This window comes from Filicampus tigris, chromosome 1, assembly GCF_054856515.1.
Source record: "Filicampus tigris isolate MCC_2025a chromosome 1, RoL_Ftig_1.0, whole genome shotgun sequence".
Classification (NCBI taxonomy): Eukaryota; Metazoa; Chordata; class Actinopteri; order Syngnathiformes; family Syngnathidae; genus Filicampus; species Filicampus tigris.
The window spans coordinates 9,211,110-9,231,902 of record NC_141217.1 but is presented as its reverse complement, the minus strand read 5'-3'; the positions used below and the strand labels follow the sequence as shown (position 1 = coordinate 9,231,902).

Sequence of the window (20,793 nt, the reverse complement as noted above, 5' to 3'; positions counted from 1 at the left end):
ATTGTGCTATTGTAGTGGCACGGCTGTTGGAGGTGGGGCTGGGGGTATGAAGGCTGGTTCTGATAGTGGCGGGGCTGGTAGAAGGCCTGCGTGTGCCTCCGATTGGCTTCAGGCTGCTGCAGGTGCTCCGTGGAACTTGAGGCCCGCTGGCGGAGGTTAAAAGAGTTGCTGCGGCCTCGCTCATGGGGCTGTTGATGGTAGTTGTTCCTATAGTTAGTAGGTCTCTGACCCTGGTTCATTCCGTGCTCAAAATGCTTGTTTCGGCGCGGGACTGACGGACTTGGCAACGGGGGAGTGACTTCTATGACGGAAGCAGCTATCTTTTCCTGAGACTGTACGTCAGCGTCCTGGTTTTCAGCATCTTCTTCCTCTACGGCTTCTTTTGGCACTTTTAGCTCAATCACCTTCTCATCTGTAATAATGATATGGGTACCAGGGCTCCACGAGTTGCGGTGTTTGGGGTTACTTTTGAAGGGGAAACGAAGTTTGCGATCTTCTGGGGGTATAAATCGGTGCGGTCCGGTATGCCGGCGGAGCTGCTTGGCGATCTCTTGTTGTTGGAGGCTCTTAAGGCGTAGCTGCTCTTGACGTATCCAACGTGCGTGGCCTCGTTTTAAGGTCGAGTCATCTCCCGTGCTTAGGCCTGCCTGGGGCTCCCCATTCTCCGTCTCGGATGTTTCAGACACAGGCGGTTGGGGGCTCGGTGTCCTCACTGTGCTAGGAGGAGCGTCGGTGCTGGGAGGGCTCTCTTGACCCTCGGGGGTGATGAGCGGAAGGACTTTTTCCATTTTCACCATCTTATTCCTGAGAGCACGGATCTCCTCGTCCTTCATGTTGTTCTGTTTCTTGACCTCGTGCAAGATGTCCTCCAGCTTATCAATGTGCACCTTTAGCTCATCCATGACAACTCCACCCGCCCGAGTCCCATTGGTGATGACATCCTCAATACGCTCGTCACCAACTCCTACCGTGTCCCAAACATCCCGAGCCACCGCCCTCCACGAGTCCCGCTCATTGGGGTCCTTCTTGCTGTAGCTGGCGCAAAGCTCCTTCATCTTCACGATGGCCAGCGCTTCGATTTCCTGACGTGTGTGGCGGAAATCATTGAGCGCTACCTCATAGCAGATTTCTTTGACTGCCTGGATCTTCAAGTCTGAGATGGTCACCCACTTGGAGTCCTTGGTGATGCGGCGCCGCTGAGGGATCTGATACATTTTTACGGGCTCTCTTCTCTTACCGCTGCTGGGTAATCCACACTTTTTCACTATGGTTTGTAGTTTGCTGGGGGGCAGCTTTTCCCTCAAGGAGGTGATCAGTCTCCAGCTCTCCTCGCAAGACCTCTTATCTGAGTCATCCCCACTATCAGAGTCGCCATCCTTGAGAGAACAACACAGGAAACAAACCAAATGGTCCCCCCCAAAAAAGGAGAAATTACAATGGGAAATCAAAGAAAGGATGAAGGATGCTTTTTAGATCAAGATGAATACAAATGTATGAATATGCAACATGGGAATTTTAAATGACAGTACTTTAGCTGAGGGCATTTTCAAGATCGGATTTTAGAGGGGGGACTAATGCAGCCAAACAATGTTGCCTCAATATTTTGCATACATCGTAACTTTAACAATGTATGGCAACGTGCACCACATCATTCCCAGTGTACAATGAAATGATATTTAAAATAAAAACACATAAATAGTGGCTTCCATTGACTTTCTTGTGTTGTTAATCTGTCTTTTTTTTTTTAGACCCTCTGGTGAAACGATGGATAATTTGACGCAAAAAAAAGGTAAATGGATTTGAACATTCAATTGATGTGCTCTCAAACGTTAACAATATTGCTCCCAATGTTGCATATTGATATCAAAAAGTAAAAATTGATTCTTCTTGTCAGAATGAGCAAAGAAATTTCAACAGAGGACAGAAGCCGCTGACTGAAGCTGATCTTTATCGTTTTGTCAAATTCCTCTTCATAATTGAGAAGTTGGGTCCCACACATGCTACTTGTGGCAGGCATGCATGCACATTCTTGGATTTGGAAGCTCTCCCCGTTCAGTCCACAGGGTTTGAGTGCCTTAAGTATTAGCTGAGCGTTAGAAGAGCGGGTTCTTGCAGCTGATCAGAAAGCCAGAAGAGAGAGAACAGGCGTGGTGAAGGTAGGTGTTAATTCACTACAAGAAAGGTTAGTTAGAAAAGGAATGCAGTTTCTCATTTAGGAAGACAAAAAACATTACAGATCACAATCAGTAAGTGTACTTTTTGTGTAGTGGTTGAGGTCTTGCTTTTTATAGAATCTGTGAACAACTAAACTGAACGAAAAATGTTCTGTCGCCGGGAGTTTGGACGGTAAAACCTGCTGCTTTGAGATGATGCTGTAGGTTTGGCGAGTCGCTAATTCAGCCGTGAGCAGTGATAACGTTGTTAGTGAGGTGCGCCCTCACTACGCTAACACCGGCGTCACATTCACAAACACAGTTGGTCAAAGAAGTCAATGAGAAACCACATTGTCACTGCCAAAAACTACTAAAAGAGTTTTTGCTATCACAATGCAGTGCACATCAGCAAATGCATTGAAGAGATGAAAATCAAGAGCAAGAAATCTAGACTAGTTAAAGCAAATTTACATCCAGCTAATGGTCAACCAGCTCAACAGCAAACCCCGCAAATAAGTCCATCCAGCCAGATTGAATGAGTTGAGAATACATGCAATTAACATGAACCATGCAAAAGCAGCTTCCATTTATAGAAATATGCTTGTATTCTGACAATGGCCTTTTTTTTCAGATAACATTTTGATATGCCTAAGACTAGGGATGGACATGATGATTATGTGATGAACTGATAGTTAAGAATTGGGTGGGTTGATTGGTGATAAATGGTTTCTTGACACAATTGAGGGAAATTGGAGTCCACGCCTTCGCTACAACCAGCAGAGGCGCTGAACTAGTTTGCGGTCTGAAAGGAGGAGAACATGACGTAAGCTATGGTAAAACGAGCAACATCCACGCAGACCTCGGCGGCATTATACTGCTCAATGAAACACTCACATTGAAACATGGCCAGAGCACTCAAGAGAGATTCTCCCATCCCACAAAAACAGTACAACAAAAAAATAACAATTCATTAACCCTTCATTGATGATTACTTTTCCCCTTCAGTCAATCAATGAAATTTTGTAAAATGCCCATCCCTACTTAGTACCCGCTGTTTTGCAAGATTCAAAGGCACGCTATAGAACATGGAAGAGAAGTGACAAAGGGGTTTTGGAAAGAGGAGAAAGCTTCATAATTTAACTCAGTCCTTCAAATTGCCGGAGAACATCAGTTGAAAGCTGATCGGCTTCAAAACACATTTTCCATGCAAGAAAAATGGGCATGCACTGGTGCACACACACGTAGCTCAGCATGTGAATTAGTAGTTGGCAATTTAAATGGGCCATTGGAAATTGACTACAAACAACTCAAAACTCTTGCATACAAATAACACATTTGCTGTATCACTCTGAAAACTGCCTTTATCTGTGACAAATAGAGCGCAGAAAGCATCCTACATACTTCAAGGTTCAAGCCATCCAGCACTCACTTGCTGCAACTGTTTACCAACAAGCTAATTGTAAAAAATAAATAAAAAAAAACACTCAAACTCAGTTGTAAGTTTGTACAACACCAGCTGCTTTGAACTCACCAGTCTCTGCTGCTCAAGAAGTTGATCTGCTTCTTCCTTCTCCTTTTTGTATAGGATTTCCATCTCAGTCAGCCTATACAAAAAGGTCGTCAGCTTTGCAAAATACATTGTACAGCAACTTACATGGTTTGAATTCAATTCAAAGCATCACCTTTTCTCCATCTCCTGCTTCATGTCAATACCCTGTTTCTCCAGCAGCTCTCTCTGAGCGAAGGTCCAGTCCACTGGCTCCACGGGGGTCTCGGCCGACGGCGTTTTCTCCCTTTCCGCCCTGGCTTGCTCAGGGTGGTTGAAGCGGAACACGTGGTTCTTTCCCATAATGATGCGGTTTCCTGAAAGAGTTCAGGTGGAACAAACGAGTAAGGAAAACAGTGCAATTGCTTGATTTAGTGGTTCTGATGTTCTTTTTATTATTATTTTTTTTTAAATTGCGATTGCCATTTAAATGAATATACCTGAACGCAGCTGGATAGAGTCCTCAACACGCTTGCCATTGACGTAAGTCTCTGATCCCTCACAGGGCACAAGCATGACGATAACTTCAGCAGAAACACACCATGCAATAATTAGGAACTCATTCTGTATTTTCTTTAACTGAAGTTCATATTTCTGCATCCATTGTATCCATAGACAATAGTGTTGATTTTTCAGGTAAATGCCATCAGCTTTTAAATCTGACTTGGAGATAGGAAGGGTTTGTCATTGAGAAAACATTTATTCAACTAAACAAACAACACGATTTTATAACATTCAATTTTTACCATCTCCATTGGCATTCCTCTCACTGCGGAAAATACAGTGCTCCTCCTTGATATGAGCACCACTCAAGACGATATCTTGCCGTCTTTCAGCATCAGCTTGTCCCACCCTGAAACCATTACAAAGGCCAATTTTATTCTCAGACAGGCATTTCTGTAAAAACCTAGCTATTAAATGGAGCCTTTTAATTACCGGTAGTATTCATAGATTTGATTAATCTGCATGTATGTTGTTATTGCCAATTGCTAATTACAATTAGCATTTAATATTTAGGGATTGATCCAAAGGATGAAGAGAAAAGGGCATCAATTCAGGAAAAATATTCTTTTCCATTTCCATTATCCAAAACAAAGGTTTTTTTATTTTTTTTATTTTGTAGTAAGAATACTGCGGTTATAGTGCAGAAAGACATACAAGAATGGTAAATCTATTGAGTGGCATTAGAGAGGTCGAGTAAGCGCTCTAACTTGGTTGGTTGGAAAGAGGAAATATGAAACGGGCAATAACGTGTAACACTACTTTTATGGAACACTAGCTAAAGTAGTAGGCAGTAGCATGTACGTATGATGTCTGCCCTTTAGTTTAGATTTGGGAACTATTCCTGAGTCTTCTTCAGCATTTCATTTCAATTTACCTTGTAATTCCGTCTTTGATGTAGTAGAGTAGACACTCAGACATGAGGGGATCCTCATTCAGGTTAACCAGGTGTGGAGTCTACGGGAGAAACATGACAGGGAGACAATGAACTATGACAGTTAACTCCATCCATCAATGGACTGCTTATCCTCGCTAAAATGTACATCGGGCACATTAGTCAGGCACGGTTATCTATCAAACATTGCTTATAAGTGACTACTGTCTGATTTATCCGTGCTACCACAACACAGTTCTCTGTAAAACAACCAACCTTCTTTGGGGAGAAGACCCCATTAAAGTCTGTATAGAGATCACAAGGCTTCTCATTGAAATGCTAACCAATGGAGCAGCAGTGAATGAGAGAAAAAAAAAAAAAGAATGAAGACAAATGAATGTGAACAAAAATGGGAAAACAAACAATTGCAGTTAACTGCGCAGAATGACTCTAACTATGACCTTTGTGAGAGAGTAGCACATGCAGGTGAGAGTAAAGTCAGGACAAGGGCTTTTCCATTCCACAGTTCTGGTGAAACTTTGTTCTACTTGTCTCAATTTGAGGTTAGTACCTGGATTTTGGCAAATGGAAAAGCCTTGATAGCTTGCAGAGATGAGTACATACAACACAGTGGAAAAGGGGATCATCACACTAGTCTATGTGAAATTTCATCTTCAAAGTTAGCGCGAGCAATTACAACATTTTTAGTTTTTGGTTTGTTTCAATCTACAATGTACAAAGAGAAGGTAGGACAGTAATCAACTACACTTCCTAAGGGAATTACTTCAGGAATGTCACTTTTTCTGCCAGCTTGAATGGACAAACCTTCTCGGTGGAAAAACAATCAAACTGTTCATCAAATGGACTTTCGCGGCTGAGCTGAGTGCATGAAGAAGGCAAATTATCACGTGTGAAGACAAAAACAAAGCAAAACAAGATAAGATTAAAAGAAACAACGAAAGATGGTGCATGGATGGTTCTTGTGACCACAGTAACACGTGAAACACAAAGGAAGATGCAAAGGTGGAGAGAAGTTGAATCACAAAACTCCCGTCTGGAGAGTCATTCCACAGTCAGTGTCTGTATGATGATGACTGGCCTACCTTTTTAGGGGAGAAGACCCCCAAAGTGCCTCCATCTTCGCGGATTGCTACGCCCATTTCTGCAAGTAATGCCTCCCTGTAAAGAAGACACAGCAGGTTCTATAATCTTTATGTGTGTGTGTGTGTGTTGCACTATGGCAAACAGAATACACAACGTAATTATGATTAGTTTGTATCTATTATAGACAACGGATGTAAAGTCATGTGCAAGATACGTTAAGGATAACGGCACCAAAGGTTCAATCGTGCTTAGCGTGCTTCAGTTGGTGGACTGATGGGGTGTGTGCCTATGTGATAGTGACCTCTCCATGCGGATTGCCTCGGTCTTTCGCAGCTTCTCTTCCCAGGTCTCATTGAGCTCTGCAATGATCTTTTCGGATTCCTAAAAAAACAAAAGTGAAAGTGTGAAAGGGCGTACTCATAAATCGTCTGTTCTTCTGGATTTGTTGAGAAAAGCCGTAAACACTCATCTCAGTTTCTCTTGTACTTCTATATGTAATGTCATGTCTACAAACAAATCACAAGGGTAAGTGGTGGGATCAAAAACACTAAAATAAACATGCGCCGCCTTTGACTAGTATGTGCCTTCACTTCTGGAGCTGAAGTGGAATTACTCAGGTGCTATTTTTGTCCACTTTCCTCCATGTCTGCGCTCGGGCTTGACGTCATTTGATAACAGGCAAGAGTGGGCACTGTGGTTGTCATGGCAACTGCAGCTTCTAACGGTCGGTTGGTTGCACTGCTCTATCAACAGTCATATGAAAAGTATTAAATTGACGGGAGGTTACTGGTGCTTTGAAATGACGTAACATGAATATAAACATTTGATTTCAGTAAGATTTACCACACATTGAGTACATTTTTATTGTTTATGACAGACGGTAGATTATGTAGTTTTTTCTATTGTATTCAAAAAGGTCTACCCCCTCAACCAAGAAGCAATTTTAAGTGTGTGTTTGTGTTGTTATTTTTTTTAATCAAGCAAAAACCACTCCTTTCTGACTTGTAGACTTGAAGGGGAAGTCAACCCAAACATATTTTTTTTCAAGAATATGTTCTATGCAAACCCACTAGTTGAAACACGGCATTCTGATAAATATTGCGTTTGTGGAATAAGAGTTAATCCACCCGTTTTTAGCCATCTCTGGGGGCGGCCATTTTGTCACACGGTCGACTGAAAATGACAACTACTCAGGGCTCAGGTAACAACCAATCACGGCTGACCTGTTTTCTGAGGCTGAGCCGTGATAGGCCGTCATTTCATTTTCAGTCGTCGGAAGTGACAAAATGGCCGCCCCTGAGATGGCTAAAAAGGGGTGGATTTTGCTACTTAACTCATATTCCACAAACACAATATTAATCAGAATGCTGTGTTTCAACTCGTGGGCCTGCTGGGAACATATTCTTGGAAAAAACTATTTGGGGTTGACTTCACTTTAAGTGGAATGATGTAAACCGCACAGGCCAACTTTACCTTGAGTCTTTCAATAGCTTCCTCTCCCCCGGGAGTGGACATGATACGCTCCTGAATGCTGGTGACCGACTGCAGGGCCCCCTGGCTGCACAGTGAGCCAGAGGATGGAGAGGCTGTCAGGGAACCAATAGGGGCTGTGGAGAAATGGCCAGGGCGTTGGTTCTCTGAGGCTATCAAGTATCTATTCTTATTGTTCTGAATGTCTTTGAGGTCTGAGCCGACAGCAAGAGGGGAAGAGAGATAACGACAACAGAGAGAAAAGTGGGCCAGGACGGGATGGAGGGGTGATAAAAACATTAAATGAAATAAATGAAATACAAAATTGGGAGAGAGGGGTAAACGGAGACAGAGAAGGGGGGGGGGGACAAAAGGAGGGAAGACCAATGTGAGACACACATTGTACCAACGGGTTAACACAAAGGCACATCTGAATACAGAGAAGCAGTTTTCACTCCAAACACAGTGGGTCAGTGCCTCCATCTGCTTTTACTGTTTGTAGAGCGAGTCAAAAACATCCATATCTACATCTGCCTCTGTACAACTCCTGAAAATAACTCTTACTGTACTCATATTTGGCCGTGCGAAAACTGCTCCCCCTGTATCAACGTTAGCGTGGACGCCAGATTGAGATAGCAAGATGGTCCAGCGGGCGAATGACATTCGACGACATGCTGCCAAAGTTCAGCCCGCAGTTCATCTCACACAGCCGCACGCACACACACTCAAGCTATCACTTATCCCTCATCCACATCATGCCAGAAGCACAACGATCGGTTCAAATGTCAATCCAAGCAAAGAGAAAATACATCATTTTCCGTTTTTAATTAATTTATTAATTAATACGCAAATACTTTTGCATCAAGGCCCACATATTAAACTACACAATTTCTCAGGAGGACTTTGGCGGTCACGAGAGCCAAATTCAATTTTTGTTTTATATTCCTTTGCAATTCAATGTTAGTACAATGGAAAGGTTATAAGGGAAGAAGTGTTAGGAATACAGCAAAGTGCAAACTATCAAACCAACTACTCACTCTAGGTTAGTGGAATCTGATCAGGCTACACAGAATTTCTATTTAATGCACCTTTTGGTCTGAAGCTCGGAACCTCAGTTTGACAACTGAGCAGTGGCATTCTAAAGCTTTGAGCAGTGTCACCTGCAGTGGACGATTAGTAAGAAAATATATAAATAAAGGAGAAACACAGCTGCCAAATAAGATGTGAAAAATAGTGAGTTATAGAAGACACGGCATGAATATTCAGTAGGATATGAGGGACTAGCATGAAAAGGGACACTATTAATGATCACTTGCGACCCTGCAATTTGCCGATTTCCATCGACACAAGCACATGCTACACCTAGTAGCATGCTAACCATGACAGCACAGCGAGGGAAGCCTAGCAAATATTTCTACTTATTCAGCTTTAGCTTTTCTGCATTTTCATGCAAAGCTGATAACAGTTTTAATTAAGGCTGGGCGATATGGCTGTATAAAATTAAGTCTTTCGGATTATGAAAAAAAAAAAAAAAAACACGCTGTCTCCATAAAACCAAGGATTATGGTATATTGTGTTATTATGTTTATTTTTGGGGGTAAAAGGATATGGGGAATATCGAAATTACAAAATAAGACATCTTAAATTAGCTGTCTTGAGCAACTGTGCAGGAATTGGGACAGCAGCAAGCATTATAGTCTCTATAAAGAGATTAAGCAATGAGTAATTATTTTTATTTTATTTCAATTATTTTTTCATAATAAGTGACCTTTAAGAATTCTGTCAATCGTGTGGTATAATTGTTGATTGGCCTATTATAGTAATTGTAGTCAAACGAAGTACACTACAAACAGCTTTAAAAAGAACCAGTAATTAAGTCATAAAATCCATATGGCATATCAAGGCATTTTTGAAAAATTCCCATCATTAATCTACATCTACAGTTTAAAGAATTGGAAGAGAAAAAAAAAGTCCTCTGGTTTTGTTATGTTTAAGTTATGGTGCTACATACATTGGAAATATATGTTGTTCATAAAAATTATTTTTTGTTGTTGTGTTCTTTTATTCTTGGTTACGATGATTACTTAGCGGTACACATGGCTGACACATCGTTGTTAAAAAATGCCCTACCAACTTTAATATATCGCCCAGCCCTATGTCCAATATCGCGCTAACATGGGTCACAAAGCAATGTCATATCAACTACTAAAGAGCAAACAGCGAAAACAGTGCATGACAAACAGACATATACAAACATTTGATTCCACTTCCTGGGCAATCATCCCCCAGAGGATCAACTGAGGGGAAGCAGGAAAAGATGAAAGGGGTCAGAGTTCAAAGGAGGTAGAATGGTTGGAAGAGGTTTTAGACATTATTTACAGAGCAGAATGAGAATGAAAACGATGATAACAACAAACGGCGACACAGATCTGGTTAAATGCAGAGTCAGGAATGAGTACCGGTAAGTTACTGTAGGCCCAGTTTGTACCTCTCACGTATTGGAATCAAGAACCGAAGTGTCAGTCACATACAGTATGTAGTGATATAGATTTCCATTGTTTGTCACACAGAAAGTAATTCAACAGTATTTACAGTAATTATTTGTGAGCATATTTGCAGAATCTGCTGACTGAAATCAAATAAGATTGAAACTGGGAGCTAATTGAATCCTGGCTGGACACCAAAAATTGCAATTGGGTTGAAATGACTGATCATACTGTATGTTACAATTGTATGAGAGTTCAATCATTGTCTAGTGATATGTATCCTACAAAAACAGAAGTGAGGTGTTAAGAGGAGGAGGCGCATGCTGTGCGCAATGTTGATATAACACTCACTGTCCAGGATGTCTCCCAGTCCTTGTGCACGCAGCAGTTCCTTCAGTCGGGCCACTTCATCCTTAAGGTCGCGCACCAGCTTATTGTTGGGATCCTCATTGATGACAGCATTGCATTTGATATTCTTTGCTCGATCGGCATAGCTAGAAATCACAAATAACAAATATTCATGACCTGGAATTATTTATGACCACGTTCAAGCAAGATGGGAATCTTACCGCAGTGTGCTCAGAGTTTCATCATAATTGATATCAGCAGGACTGAGGGCAGCAACCATTGCAGTTCGGGAGTTTCCACCTATTAAATACAATATGCTGAAACCTTATGACAATTTTGGAAGACAATAATAATTCTTTATTTTCATCAGTTCCTAAAAAGAACTGCATTTCCACATGACTGTCATTTGTGTAAGAAAATTACATGAACATACAGGTACATTTTTTTGCGTTCCATATTCATAACGTGTATGTACTATACTTTATATCAATCAATCAATCACATTTTATTTATATAGCACTTTTCATACATAAAAATGCAACTCAAAGTGCTTTAAAACATTCAAAGCAAAACATAGAATTATCTTCAATCAAAAGAAAAGATAAATTATTTAAAAGTTGTTGAAAGCCAAACTAAAAAGGTGTGTCTTGAGCTTCCTCTTAAAAATATCAACAGTCTCTGCAGACCTGACATCCTCTGGCAGGCTATTCCAAAGGTGAGGACCAAAATGGCTGAATGCAGCCTCGCCATGCATTTTGGTCCTCACCCTTGGAATAAATAAAAGGCCGGCGCCAGAGGACCTCAGGATCCGCGAGGGCTGGTATGATAAAAGCAAATCAGATAAATAAGATGGCCCAAGACCATTAACACATTTATAAACTAATAAAAGTACTTTAGAATCGATCCTGAAACACACAGGGAGCCAATGCAGCAATTTCAAAACTGGCGTAATGTGCTCCCGCCCTCTGGTTCTCGTCAGCACCCGAGCGGCTGAATTCTGCAGTAGTTGCAGTGGTGAAATGCTCTTTTTCGGGAGGCCAGAGAGCAGGGCATTACAGTAATCTAAACGACAGGAAATAAAGGCATGCATCAGCACTTCCGTGTTAGCCTGAGAGAGAAACGGGCGGACTCTGGCGATATTCTTAAGGTGATAAAAACCAATCTTGGTTACATTTTTAATATGAGGAATAAAACTGAGCTCAGAGTCAAAAATGACGCCAAGGTTCTTCACACAGTGTGAGGGATTAAAAATGTGTAGTTTTGGTAAAAGCTTCTCTCTCTGACCTTCGGGACCGATAACTAAAACCTCAGTCTTGTCCTCATTGAGCTGTAGGAAATTATCTGCCATCCATGACTTGATATCTAAAATGCAATTTAAAAGGGTATCAATGGGTCCTGTGTCATCAGGAGACACGGCAATATACAGCTGCGTGTCATCAGCATAGCTGTGAAAGCTGATGCCGTGTCCCCTGATGACATCTCCGAGGGGAAGCATATAAAGATTAAAAAGTAAGGGGCCTAAAATCGAACCTTGAGGAACCCCACATTTAATTTCATGAGTTTTAGAGGAACAAGTATCCATACTTACAAAGAAATATCGGTCTGCGAGATAGGAATAAAACCAGTCAAAAACAGTACCAGAGATGCCCACTAGATTTTTAAGTCTATTTAATAAAATTTGGTGATCTACTGTATCAAAAGCAGCGCTTAGATCCAGTAGCACCAAGACTGTGAGTTTTCTCACGTCTGCAGTGCACCTAATATCATTTAAGATCCTTAAAAGAGCAGTCTCCGTACTGTGGTTCATCCTAAAACCAGATTGATATTTCTCCAAAATATTATTTGTATTTAAAAAATGATTCAACTGGATGAAAACCAGTTTTTCTAAAATCTTACTTAAAAACGGTAAGTTGGATACGGGTCTGTAGTTATTAAAAACGCTCGGGTCAGAACCGCTCTTCTTCAGAAGGGGCTTCACCACCGCCGTTTTAAAGGCAGCGGGGAAGACGCCTGTCTGAAGAGAGCAATTGACTATATTTAAAATTTGTTCTTCAAAAAATCCATAAAATGTCTTAAAAAGAAATGTGGGAATTGGATCCAAAAGGCAGGTTGTTGGGTTTACCTGGGAGAAAACTCGAACAAGTGTCCTTGCATCAACCAGGGCAAAACTTTCCAGTGTTTCCTCATGTAAATATGATTGTCCGGGTTTATTAAAACTTGTGTTTTGACGGGCTAAAAGACTGGATCTTATGTCATCGATTTTACTTCTGAAGTGGTCTGCAAAGTCCTCACAGAGAGCATCTGTTGGTCTCTGTGGGGACTTATTAAAATCAGAACTAGTTAAAAGTTCAAAGGTGGAGAAGAGAACCCTGGGGTTGTTTTTATTGACTGTAATGAGGTTTGAGAAATAGGAAGATCTTGCCAGTTTTACTGTTTTATTGTAAGATTTCAGTTGTTCGCATAAAATTTCATAGTGTACTGTAAGTTTACTTTTTCTCCACCTCCTCTCTGCACTCCTGCATTTTCTCTTTGATATTTTGATAGCATTGTTTCTCCACGGGGGTACAGTCTTTGTTTTTGTTGTTTTAATTAAAAGTGGAGCTACTAAATCTAATGATGATTTAAGATGTAGGTTAAAATTGTCAACAATAAGATCACAGGGTGCAGGTAAAATGTCAGCAGGAGTGTTTTTTAAGATCTCGATAAAATTTGCTGCCACCTCAGAAGATAGGTAGCGTTTCTTCACTGTTCTGACCGGGACTGCTAGATGGTTAAAACTGGCGATGTTAAAATAGACACAGTAGTGGTCTGACACTGCCAAGTCAACAACAGAGGACACACCAGCAGACAAGCCATAGGTTATATGTGCTACATTGCAAAGAGGGGGTACAAAAAGGCTCAAAGAAGCGGACACACTGTAGATTATTGTACTGTAATGCAAATGAGCAATGTTTGTTCTTAACATCCACAATCATTTCTGTATCACTGCATACAAATTGTGGACATTGTTTTGTTCACACAAATGATATTCAATCATTCCACTGCCAAGTGATGTCATCCAAATGTAAATATTCATACCTAGATTCTCCCTCAAGAGCCATGTCAAAACAGAGTCTCTGTATGGGATGAAGTCTGACTTCTTCTTCTTCTTGCTCTGAAATAAAAATGCAAATACATTTTTCGGATGGAAGACCATTTTAGACACTAGTGTGGTGTGACAACAATAGCGATGGCAGTTGATTATACACTATTTTGCATCATGGTGAAAAAAAAAAATGAGGCCACTTGAAATGCACTGAGGCCTGGTTTGAAATATTTTGCCTGACAGTGGAAGACCTTGAATGCTTATTTTAGTAAATCAAAGTGGTAGTAGTGTAGTTAAAAATGTATTAATGAAGAGCACAGAATGTCAAGACTACATATGACAAAAGGCAGTCAACTGTGGACCACGGAATGAATCGAAGGTTAATGATTGAGCTGCTGAAGGGTTTACCTTGCTGGTACAGTTATCCTGTGTAAGCGGGTATTACAAGGACAGGAGGAAAGACAAGGGCAGATATTACAGCATGCCAGACAAAAAACAATTCCTTTCCAAGAATGGGCTGTTTTATTTAGTAAAGGCAAAGGGGAAAGAAGAGCACAATTAAAACAGACAAAACACTCACCACTTCAGCCAGGGCAGAGATGACCTTTCCTAACGTGGTTAGGGACTTGTTGATGTTTGCGCCTTCCTGCAACCAAATTAATATATTAGACAAGTAGCAACATGTTAAGCCATTTATACTCTTATTCAGTTATGCAAAAATTGAGTCTGACCTTCAGCCTGGTGCCTTTAGCTCCAGTGGAATCTGCTCTTTCACTTCCTGCCAAGTCCACAAGACTAATTTTACTGACCTGAAAAGGGAGCAGAAGCCAACCGTGAAATTAACCTGTGGAAGATGTATCACAGAGTAACTTGCGATATGACAACGATAACCCAAAATAATAATGATAATGATAATCGGTATGGGGCGGGGGGCGGGGGTTGTTAACACACACACACACACACACACACAGTGGGAAACTAAACTTCCTCATGGATAATCGGTATCGGAACTGGCAGAATAAAAGCCTGATCGGAATACAGGGAGTCCTCATTTTGCGAACGAGTTCCCTTCCTACACTGGTGATGTAGCACGAATTTCGGCGTATGTCGGATTTCACCGTCAAAGTCGAAATTTATGTCAAAATACTTTGTGTAACAAAATGAAAATACATTAAAATAAAAAGCAGAAGATGCTGTACTTAGCATTACTGCGGAGAAGTGGATGGAGAAAGAGGAGAGGAAGGCGAATAAGGCAAAGATACTGCCGGCGCGCAAACAGACACGATCGAGACACTCTGCGCGTGCTCATTGCTCAACCGCAAGAAATGTTGGTAGTACAGGAAGTGCTTGTATGTGGAAGTGCCTTGTTTGACGCGACACCCATCGCAAATACACAAGCAGAGGTAAACAAGCTCAGAGACGCACCACAAAAGCGGCTGCTTCATTCATGTGGTGAGTGACATGAATATCAAGTGTTTAATTGATGGTTGAAAGTAACAAGCGGAAATGACGTCCATTTCAGTCATGACGGCGTGCGTTGCCGTCACAGTGGGTTATTCAAATGCCGGAGCAACTCTGCCCGCTCAATCATGTAAACGGGATATTCAGAATGTCTCAGAAATCTGAAATTTGACTTTAACCCGAATATTGACTGCATGCAAACGTAGTCACAATGGTGCTGCGGACAAAACGGAGGAGGAGGCGCGGGCGTCGTAAAATCGAAGCGTCGTAGGTCGCGTACGTCGTAATACGAGGACTGGCTGTACCGCTAGTTCGTATATACAAAAGGGGCACGACGACATCCACTGACAACTGTAAGACTGGTGAGAAAGGCCTCAGAGACTTGAGAGTGGCCTACCTTTTCAGTGGAAAGGTCTGTCTCATTGTCATGTTTTCGCTGTGTGAAGACAATGGTGAAAACCGCATGGGACCTGCTGCTGGTCTCGTTCATGTTGGTGGCCGCCACAGTTCTGTAGGTGAAGAGATACAGTCGTAATTATAATTAGTCCAAATGCCATAAAGCTTTGTTTGAACATTCATTTTCATCTTTGAGTTTACACACAACATAGTCGTCCACTGGGCTTTACACTTATTAGAGTGACTTCAAAATGAGGGATTATGCGGCGTGGCGGAGGTGGATAATACCATGAAGACATCAGACACAAACACGCAAGGCGTACTCGGAGAGCTTATTTCTAGAACATGGCGTGTAAAACCCATATTTCCTCCTGTGACTGTCCCTTTTGAGGAAGCACAGGAAGATTAAGGCAAGGTTCACTCCTCCCTACAGGAAATCGCACAAATACACACTTACATGCGGACACTAATTCAATGCAAGTGACAACGTGACACATTTAAAGATACAAACTCAATAATCCAAACAAAGGCTAAATTCAGGAGACATGTCGTTCTGATAAAGAGCTTCAAACTTTTAAATGGACAGGGAATTTGTGTTTTCACTTGCAACATGACGTTGAACAATATGTTAAACAATAGGAAAAGAAAGTGACACAATAAATAACTTGCGCATTCTTGCGACTTTGATCCAAAACACAGTTCTGCTCATCCGATCACACACACCTGGCCTTATTGCCGGCATCCATGAGGTCAGCGATGTCAGTATAGGAAGTAACGGCGAGCTTGGAGAGGTCCTCTACGTAGGGGCCCAAAAGTGGATGCTCTCTCACCCGGAGATTCCCTTTGTTCTTGGGATTGAGCAGATCTCGCACCCGTTCACAGTAGATCTCCATGTAACTGACCTACAGACAAAGGCTTACAGTCACTTCCTCGTCCATGAGTTGATCATGTACAGCCGGGTCCAAAAATATCTGGGTATTGAAACAATTTGCAGCATTCCGGCTCTGTACAACACCACAATAACGGAGTTGAAAAGAAACAATCAAGATGTGCTTTAATTGCAGACTCCAAAATTTTCATTTGGGGTTATTTACATCCAAATCAGATGAACGGGGTCGGAATTGAAATACATTTTAGATGTGCCTCCACCTTTATAAGGGGCCAAAAGTAATTGGACAATTGTGTCAAAAGTGTCATTCTCTCATTATTTCACTTAGAAGAACTGATAAAAGGCCGAGAGCTAATTTCAAGTGTGCTATATTACGTTTTGTTAAAATGCAAAGTTCAAAATTATTCTGCAAAGCACTGTTTCGAAACAGTTTATAGGATTTAAAGAATTGAAAATAGTCATTTGTTGAATTTGCAGCAATAGGAGGTTGTACTTGCTGAAATCATAAACTATTTAAATCCAAAACATCTTAGCAGGTCAAGTAACATTTTAACATCAGTCCTCTTATTTGATAGCTGCTAAGCAAGTCGTGCATTCATCGAACTTGTGAGTTTTTCCACATTCTCTTCTTGAATTCATTTGCAGGATATCTGACTGGCCTCCCAAAGCTGCTGTTTGGATGGCAACTGCCTCCCACCCTCATAGGACAAATGAGGATTTGTTAACTCCAACATACAGTAGCTTTGTTTCATACGTTACTCTGACTCTTTTGCTCTTTCTTATTAAAAAGGCTAAAAAAAAAACCTAAAAAAACAACAACAACAGCTCAAGACTAGATGACATCACACCTTCCCATTGTATTTTTGCAAAAAGCCGGCCCAGAGTTATTTTGCTGTTATTTTAATCTCTCTCGCTCTCTGAGCACCAGCATATATCGGGACTTCCCCATGCAGAATCTTTCTTCCTGGTTACAACAAAGCTGAGTGTGCCTTTTAGGTCGCCTGCCTCTCAGTTCTGGAACATCACACCACAGTATCCCAGATCTGCCAACTCAGCAGTATCCTTTTAATGTGAAACTGCAATTATTTCCAAATAGAAGCGTTGTAGGGCAATAAAGATATTTTGACATATTCATATTGCAAAAGACACTTTCGGACTAGTGCTGGGAAAACTCAACAAGAAAAGCCAATATCAGAGGTAAGAAGATGACAGATGGATAAGTAGACTAAGATTTACCTCTACAGAATAGGAGAGCTCTTCTTTGTTGCTATCTTCATTGATTTTCTCAAATAGATCTTCACAAAGCTGAAAGAGACAACGACAGCATCATGGTACTAATAGCCGGTAGAAAGATGTTTACGGCAAACAAACATTTAAGCATTAAGCACATTAATCAACTCTTTTTTTTTTTTTTTCTTTTTTTAATCTGTAGCTCCACTATCACTAAGTAGCACTGTTTGACAAACCATGGGAATGATTCCTTCCTGGCCCTCCTCCTGTTTGCCCATCATCGTGTAGGATTTGCCAGCTCCAGTCTGGCCATAAGCGAAAATGCACACATTGTAGCCCTCAAAGGCATGCTGCAGCATTTCCTTGCCAATGTCATTGTACACTTGGTTCTGCGCAGCAAAGCAAGGGTCTTCCGGCTGCAGTGGAACAAAGGGAAGAATGCATCCAATGTTAGACTCATTAGTCATAATAGTCAAAACAAAAAGGGCTAGACTCACCGTCGTGTGGGACCAGTAGGAGTAATCAAAACTGAAGGTTTTTGCCGGTTCTTTTGGGGCTTTTGGGTTGAGAATAGCTGAGGATGAGGAACAAAACGATGTGTTATGTGACGACTTCCAGTGTTTTATGGCTCATAAGACATGATCAAAAGCTGATCGTAAGATGTGTTCTAAACCAAACCGATTTAAAAGAATGAAAGGAAATAAAGCATTATAGCTAACCTTTAGAACATTTTCAAGATGTTTAATAGCTTCTAACCTTGTGCACCCTTAAATCTTCCTCATCGCCAGTATGTGGCACAGAAGGCCACATGCAGACAGTGAGAGCATTTCTCTGAGAAGCACACCTGCTGTTTCAACTTTTACCCCCTCAAAATGCTTCTTTTAAATGACACCAAGCAGAGTTTTCCTCTACTGGGCCATGTGTGTGTGTGTTTTTGGTGCGGGGGTACACCAGCTGTATCTGCCATAGACCTGATGACACTTCACTTATGCACGACTGGAGAGTTTTCTACGGCCGCACACACATTTCCTAATGAACAAGAATCTGCAGCTATGCGAGGCATTTCATCCCTCTCAACCATGCTTGCTGCTACCCGGGGGCAAGCTATTAACACTTTCCACACGCCGAACACGAGATGAAAAGAAAAGAAAGCACATTGGAACCGAGACTGGACTGGAGGACATTTGCAGATATTGATATCTCGGCCCGCTCACTGTTTTTCAATGCTCTTGTCTATCAAACGGACGTTTATCCTTCTTACGTGTCGTGTCGTCTGCTGCAATGTAAACATGGACGAGGTGGAATGTGCAAATAAGAGAGTGGGAATACGGTTTGAAAGACTAAATGTAATGGGCCTAGCAAAAATGCCAACAGAAACTATCGTAAACTAAATAAATCTCCATACGGATGCTTCAAGTATGCTTTTTTTTTTTTTCCATGTCTGCGAGCAGCAACGTGACTGCAACGTCTCTGCTTGGCCAACGGGCAAATTGAAGCCTCGACTTAAGGACACTTTAGAGGCTTTCACATCAAGATGTCCCCATCAGAGTACTCCGAGGATTCAGCACGCTTATCAATAATGCAGGGGATGTGGAGAGACGGGGATTGGGTATCACCCTCCGTCGGTCTCATGCTGACAGAAAAGCACAGCGTGTCCTCAGACAATCAAATACTGACAGCCTCATGCTAAATACGCGACAGTTGCAGCGGACAGATCTCTCTCTCTCATTAACTTTCCTTGTAAAAGAAATTCAATAAAAGGTCCGTTCATAGTATCTACCGACAGGTTAGGGTACAATAACAGAACAAGAGCTTCCATATTGGTTACTGAAAGAGGATACAATGAGACAAGTGGCTAAATAAAGCTAAAAGTTTCACATTTGACCTGCCTCCAAAGGAAAGTTGGAGCCAGGGTATTTAGAAACGTGGGGGTGTTTTGGTCACCAGTGCCCCTTCATGACCCTTTCCTGGAAAAATTCAACTCTGGCAAATAAGGCGGCAGCTTAAAGTATATGGGACACGATTTTTACCAATTTTAATATGTTGTATCAAACAATAAAATATCCATCTCGCAATTCAGATTTTTTCAAATTGATACACCTAAAGTATTTAATGGATTTAGCGTTAAGCTTTGAAACACTTCGGGTTCCGGCGTCTTCACGGAGAAATCGAGGAGCCGTGCTTATGACGTAACCGAGCCACATGTCTTGCTGGCTGGCGGCTGTCAAGTGCGCTCGTCGTGGTTTCTCTTCTGATTCATTTTGGGGTTTTTTTTGTTTCACTTGGATTATGCCACCACATAGTGTTGCTAGCTTTTGTTTGAATCGACGGGAGGACGGTGGGAGTGAGCCTGTTTCGGGTCCCCAAAGATGCGGTTTAACAGGAAAAAGAGGGAGACACGTCATTGCACCTGCTGGGCACAAGCATCGCAATACAACTCAACTCAGCTATATTTATAAAGCACTTTTAAGATAACCACCGATCGAAAGCCGTTCAGAAAAGAAAAGCTAGCACCACACACACACACACACACACACAGTCGTTCACTCACAGCCACCATCATCCAAAAGAGAACGTTTACAGTACATGTAGCAAATATGTACTGCTGCCAAATTAATTGAGGCTACTGTCTGACAGTCAATGAAAACTAACCGGTTTACAATGCTGAAGTGTACCGAATTGTTTTCAGTCAGTATTTCTGTATTGAAGGTTTTAACGGATCTGTGAAAAAGAATTAGCCCACCACCTTGCTGTCAAATTTGTCACATGCATGTAATTTGCCAGGTACATTTTTAAGAATGAAATTGTAAAAGGCACCTGTATAAGGGCCTGTATTTTATTTTTAAATATGACTGCTTTTCAACATCTTCGGTTTTCGAAATATTTGTGTTTTTTTCTATTATAAAGCAACAAAACACTAGTTCAATTTCTTTTCTCGACGTATATGCAGCCAACAATATTTATGATTTGTTTTTTCAAAGTTTTTATTCATAGCCACATTTTGAAATGTTATCATTTAGTTATTTTAATTTAATTACATGATTACATATTATATAAGTTACCATCATCTCAAACGATAGAGTTGTCATGCTAAATATTTTTCCAAATAATCATATTTTCAGGAGTGGCCGCAAAGTCAGAGGTGACGGACATGAAGTGATGACACAGCCACGGATGAGACTTGGCAACGAGTACATGTCCTCAGCTGGACCGTCTGACTCCGGGGACTCTGTAAATGCCGAGATGCCAC

General features: G+C 41.4%; 1 protein-coding gene across 14 annotated transcripts in view; it reads right to left on the bottom strand.

Annotated features, from left to right (window-relative positions):
* Positions 1–20,793, bottom strand: part of kif1b (kinesin family member 1B) — a 61,468-nt gene that overhangs the window by 22,641 nt on the left and 18,034 nt on the right. For 4 of the 14 annotated variants that reach the window (XM_086050955.1, XM_086050973.1, XM_086051032.1 and 1 more), the window contains exons 3-25: positions 18,041–18,117; positions 17,780–17,959; positions 17,550–17,618; positions 16,148–16,326; positions 15,426–15,537; positions 14,299–14,376; positions 14,148–14,213; positions 13,976–13,993; positions 13,561–13,636; positions 10,704–10,782; positions 10,486–10,628; positions 9,904–9,945; positions 8,737–8,808; positions 7,652–7,863; positions 6,480–6,559; positions 6,178–6,253; positions 5,900–5,953; positions 5,351–5,413; positions 5,078–5,157; positions 4,446–4,552; positions 4,140–4,223; positions 3,836–4,016; positions 3,685–3,757 (exon numbers count right to left, since the gene is read on the bottom strand). In XM_086050955.1, coding sequence (XP_085907081.1) covers positions 3,685–3,757; positions 3,836–4,016; positions 4,140–4,223; positions 4,446–4,552; positions 5,078–5,157; positions 5,351–5,413; positions 5,900–5,953; positions 6,178–6,253; positions 6,480–6,559; positions 7,652–7,863; positions 8,737–8,808; positions 9,904–9,945; positions 10,486–10,628; positions 10,704–10,782; positions 13,561–13,636; positions 13,976–13,993; positions 14,148–14,213; positions 14,299–14,376; positions 15,426–15,537; positions 16,148–16,326; positions 17,550–17,618; positions 17,780–17,959; positions 18,041–18,117 — 2,201 coding nt within the window. The remainder of the gene's footprint in view (positions 1–3,684; positions 3,758–3,835; positions 4,017–4,139; positions 4,224–4,445; positions 4,553–5,077; positions 5,158–5,350; positions 5,414–5,899; positions 5,954–6,177; positions 6,254–6,479; positions 6,560–7,651; positions 7,864–8,736; positions 8,809–9,903; positions 9,946–10,485; positions 10,629–10,703; positions 10,783–13,560; positions 13,637–13,975; positions 13,994–14,147; positions 14,214–14,298; positions 14,377–15,425; positions 15,538–16,147; positions 16,327–17,549; positions 17,619–17,779; positions 17,960–18,040; positions 18,118–20,793) is intronic. The other 10 variants (XM_086051000.1, XM_086051041.1, XM_086051074.1 and 7 more) reach the window with 8 other exon arrangements.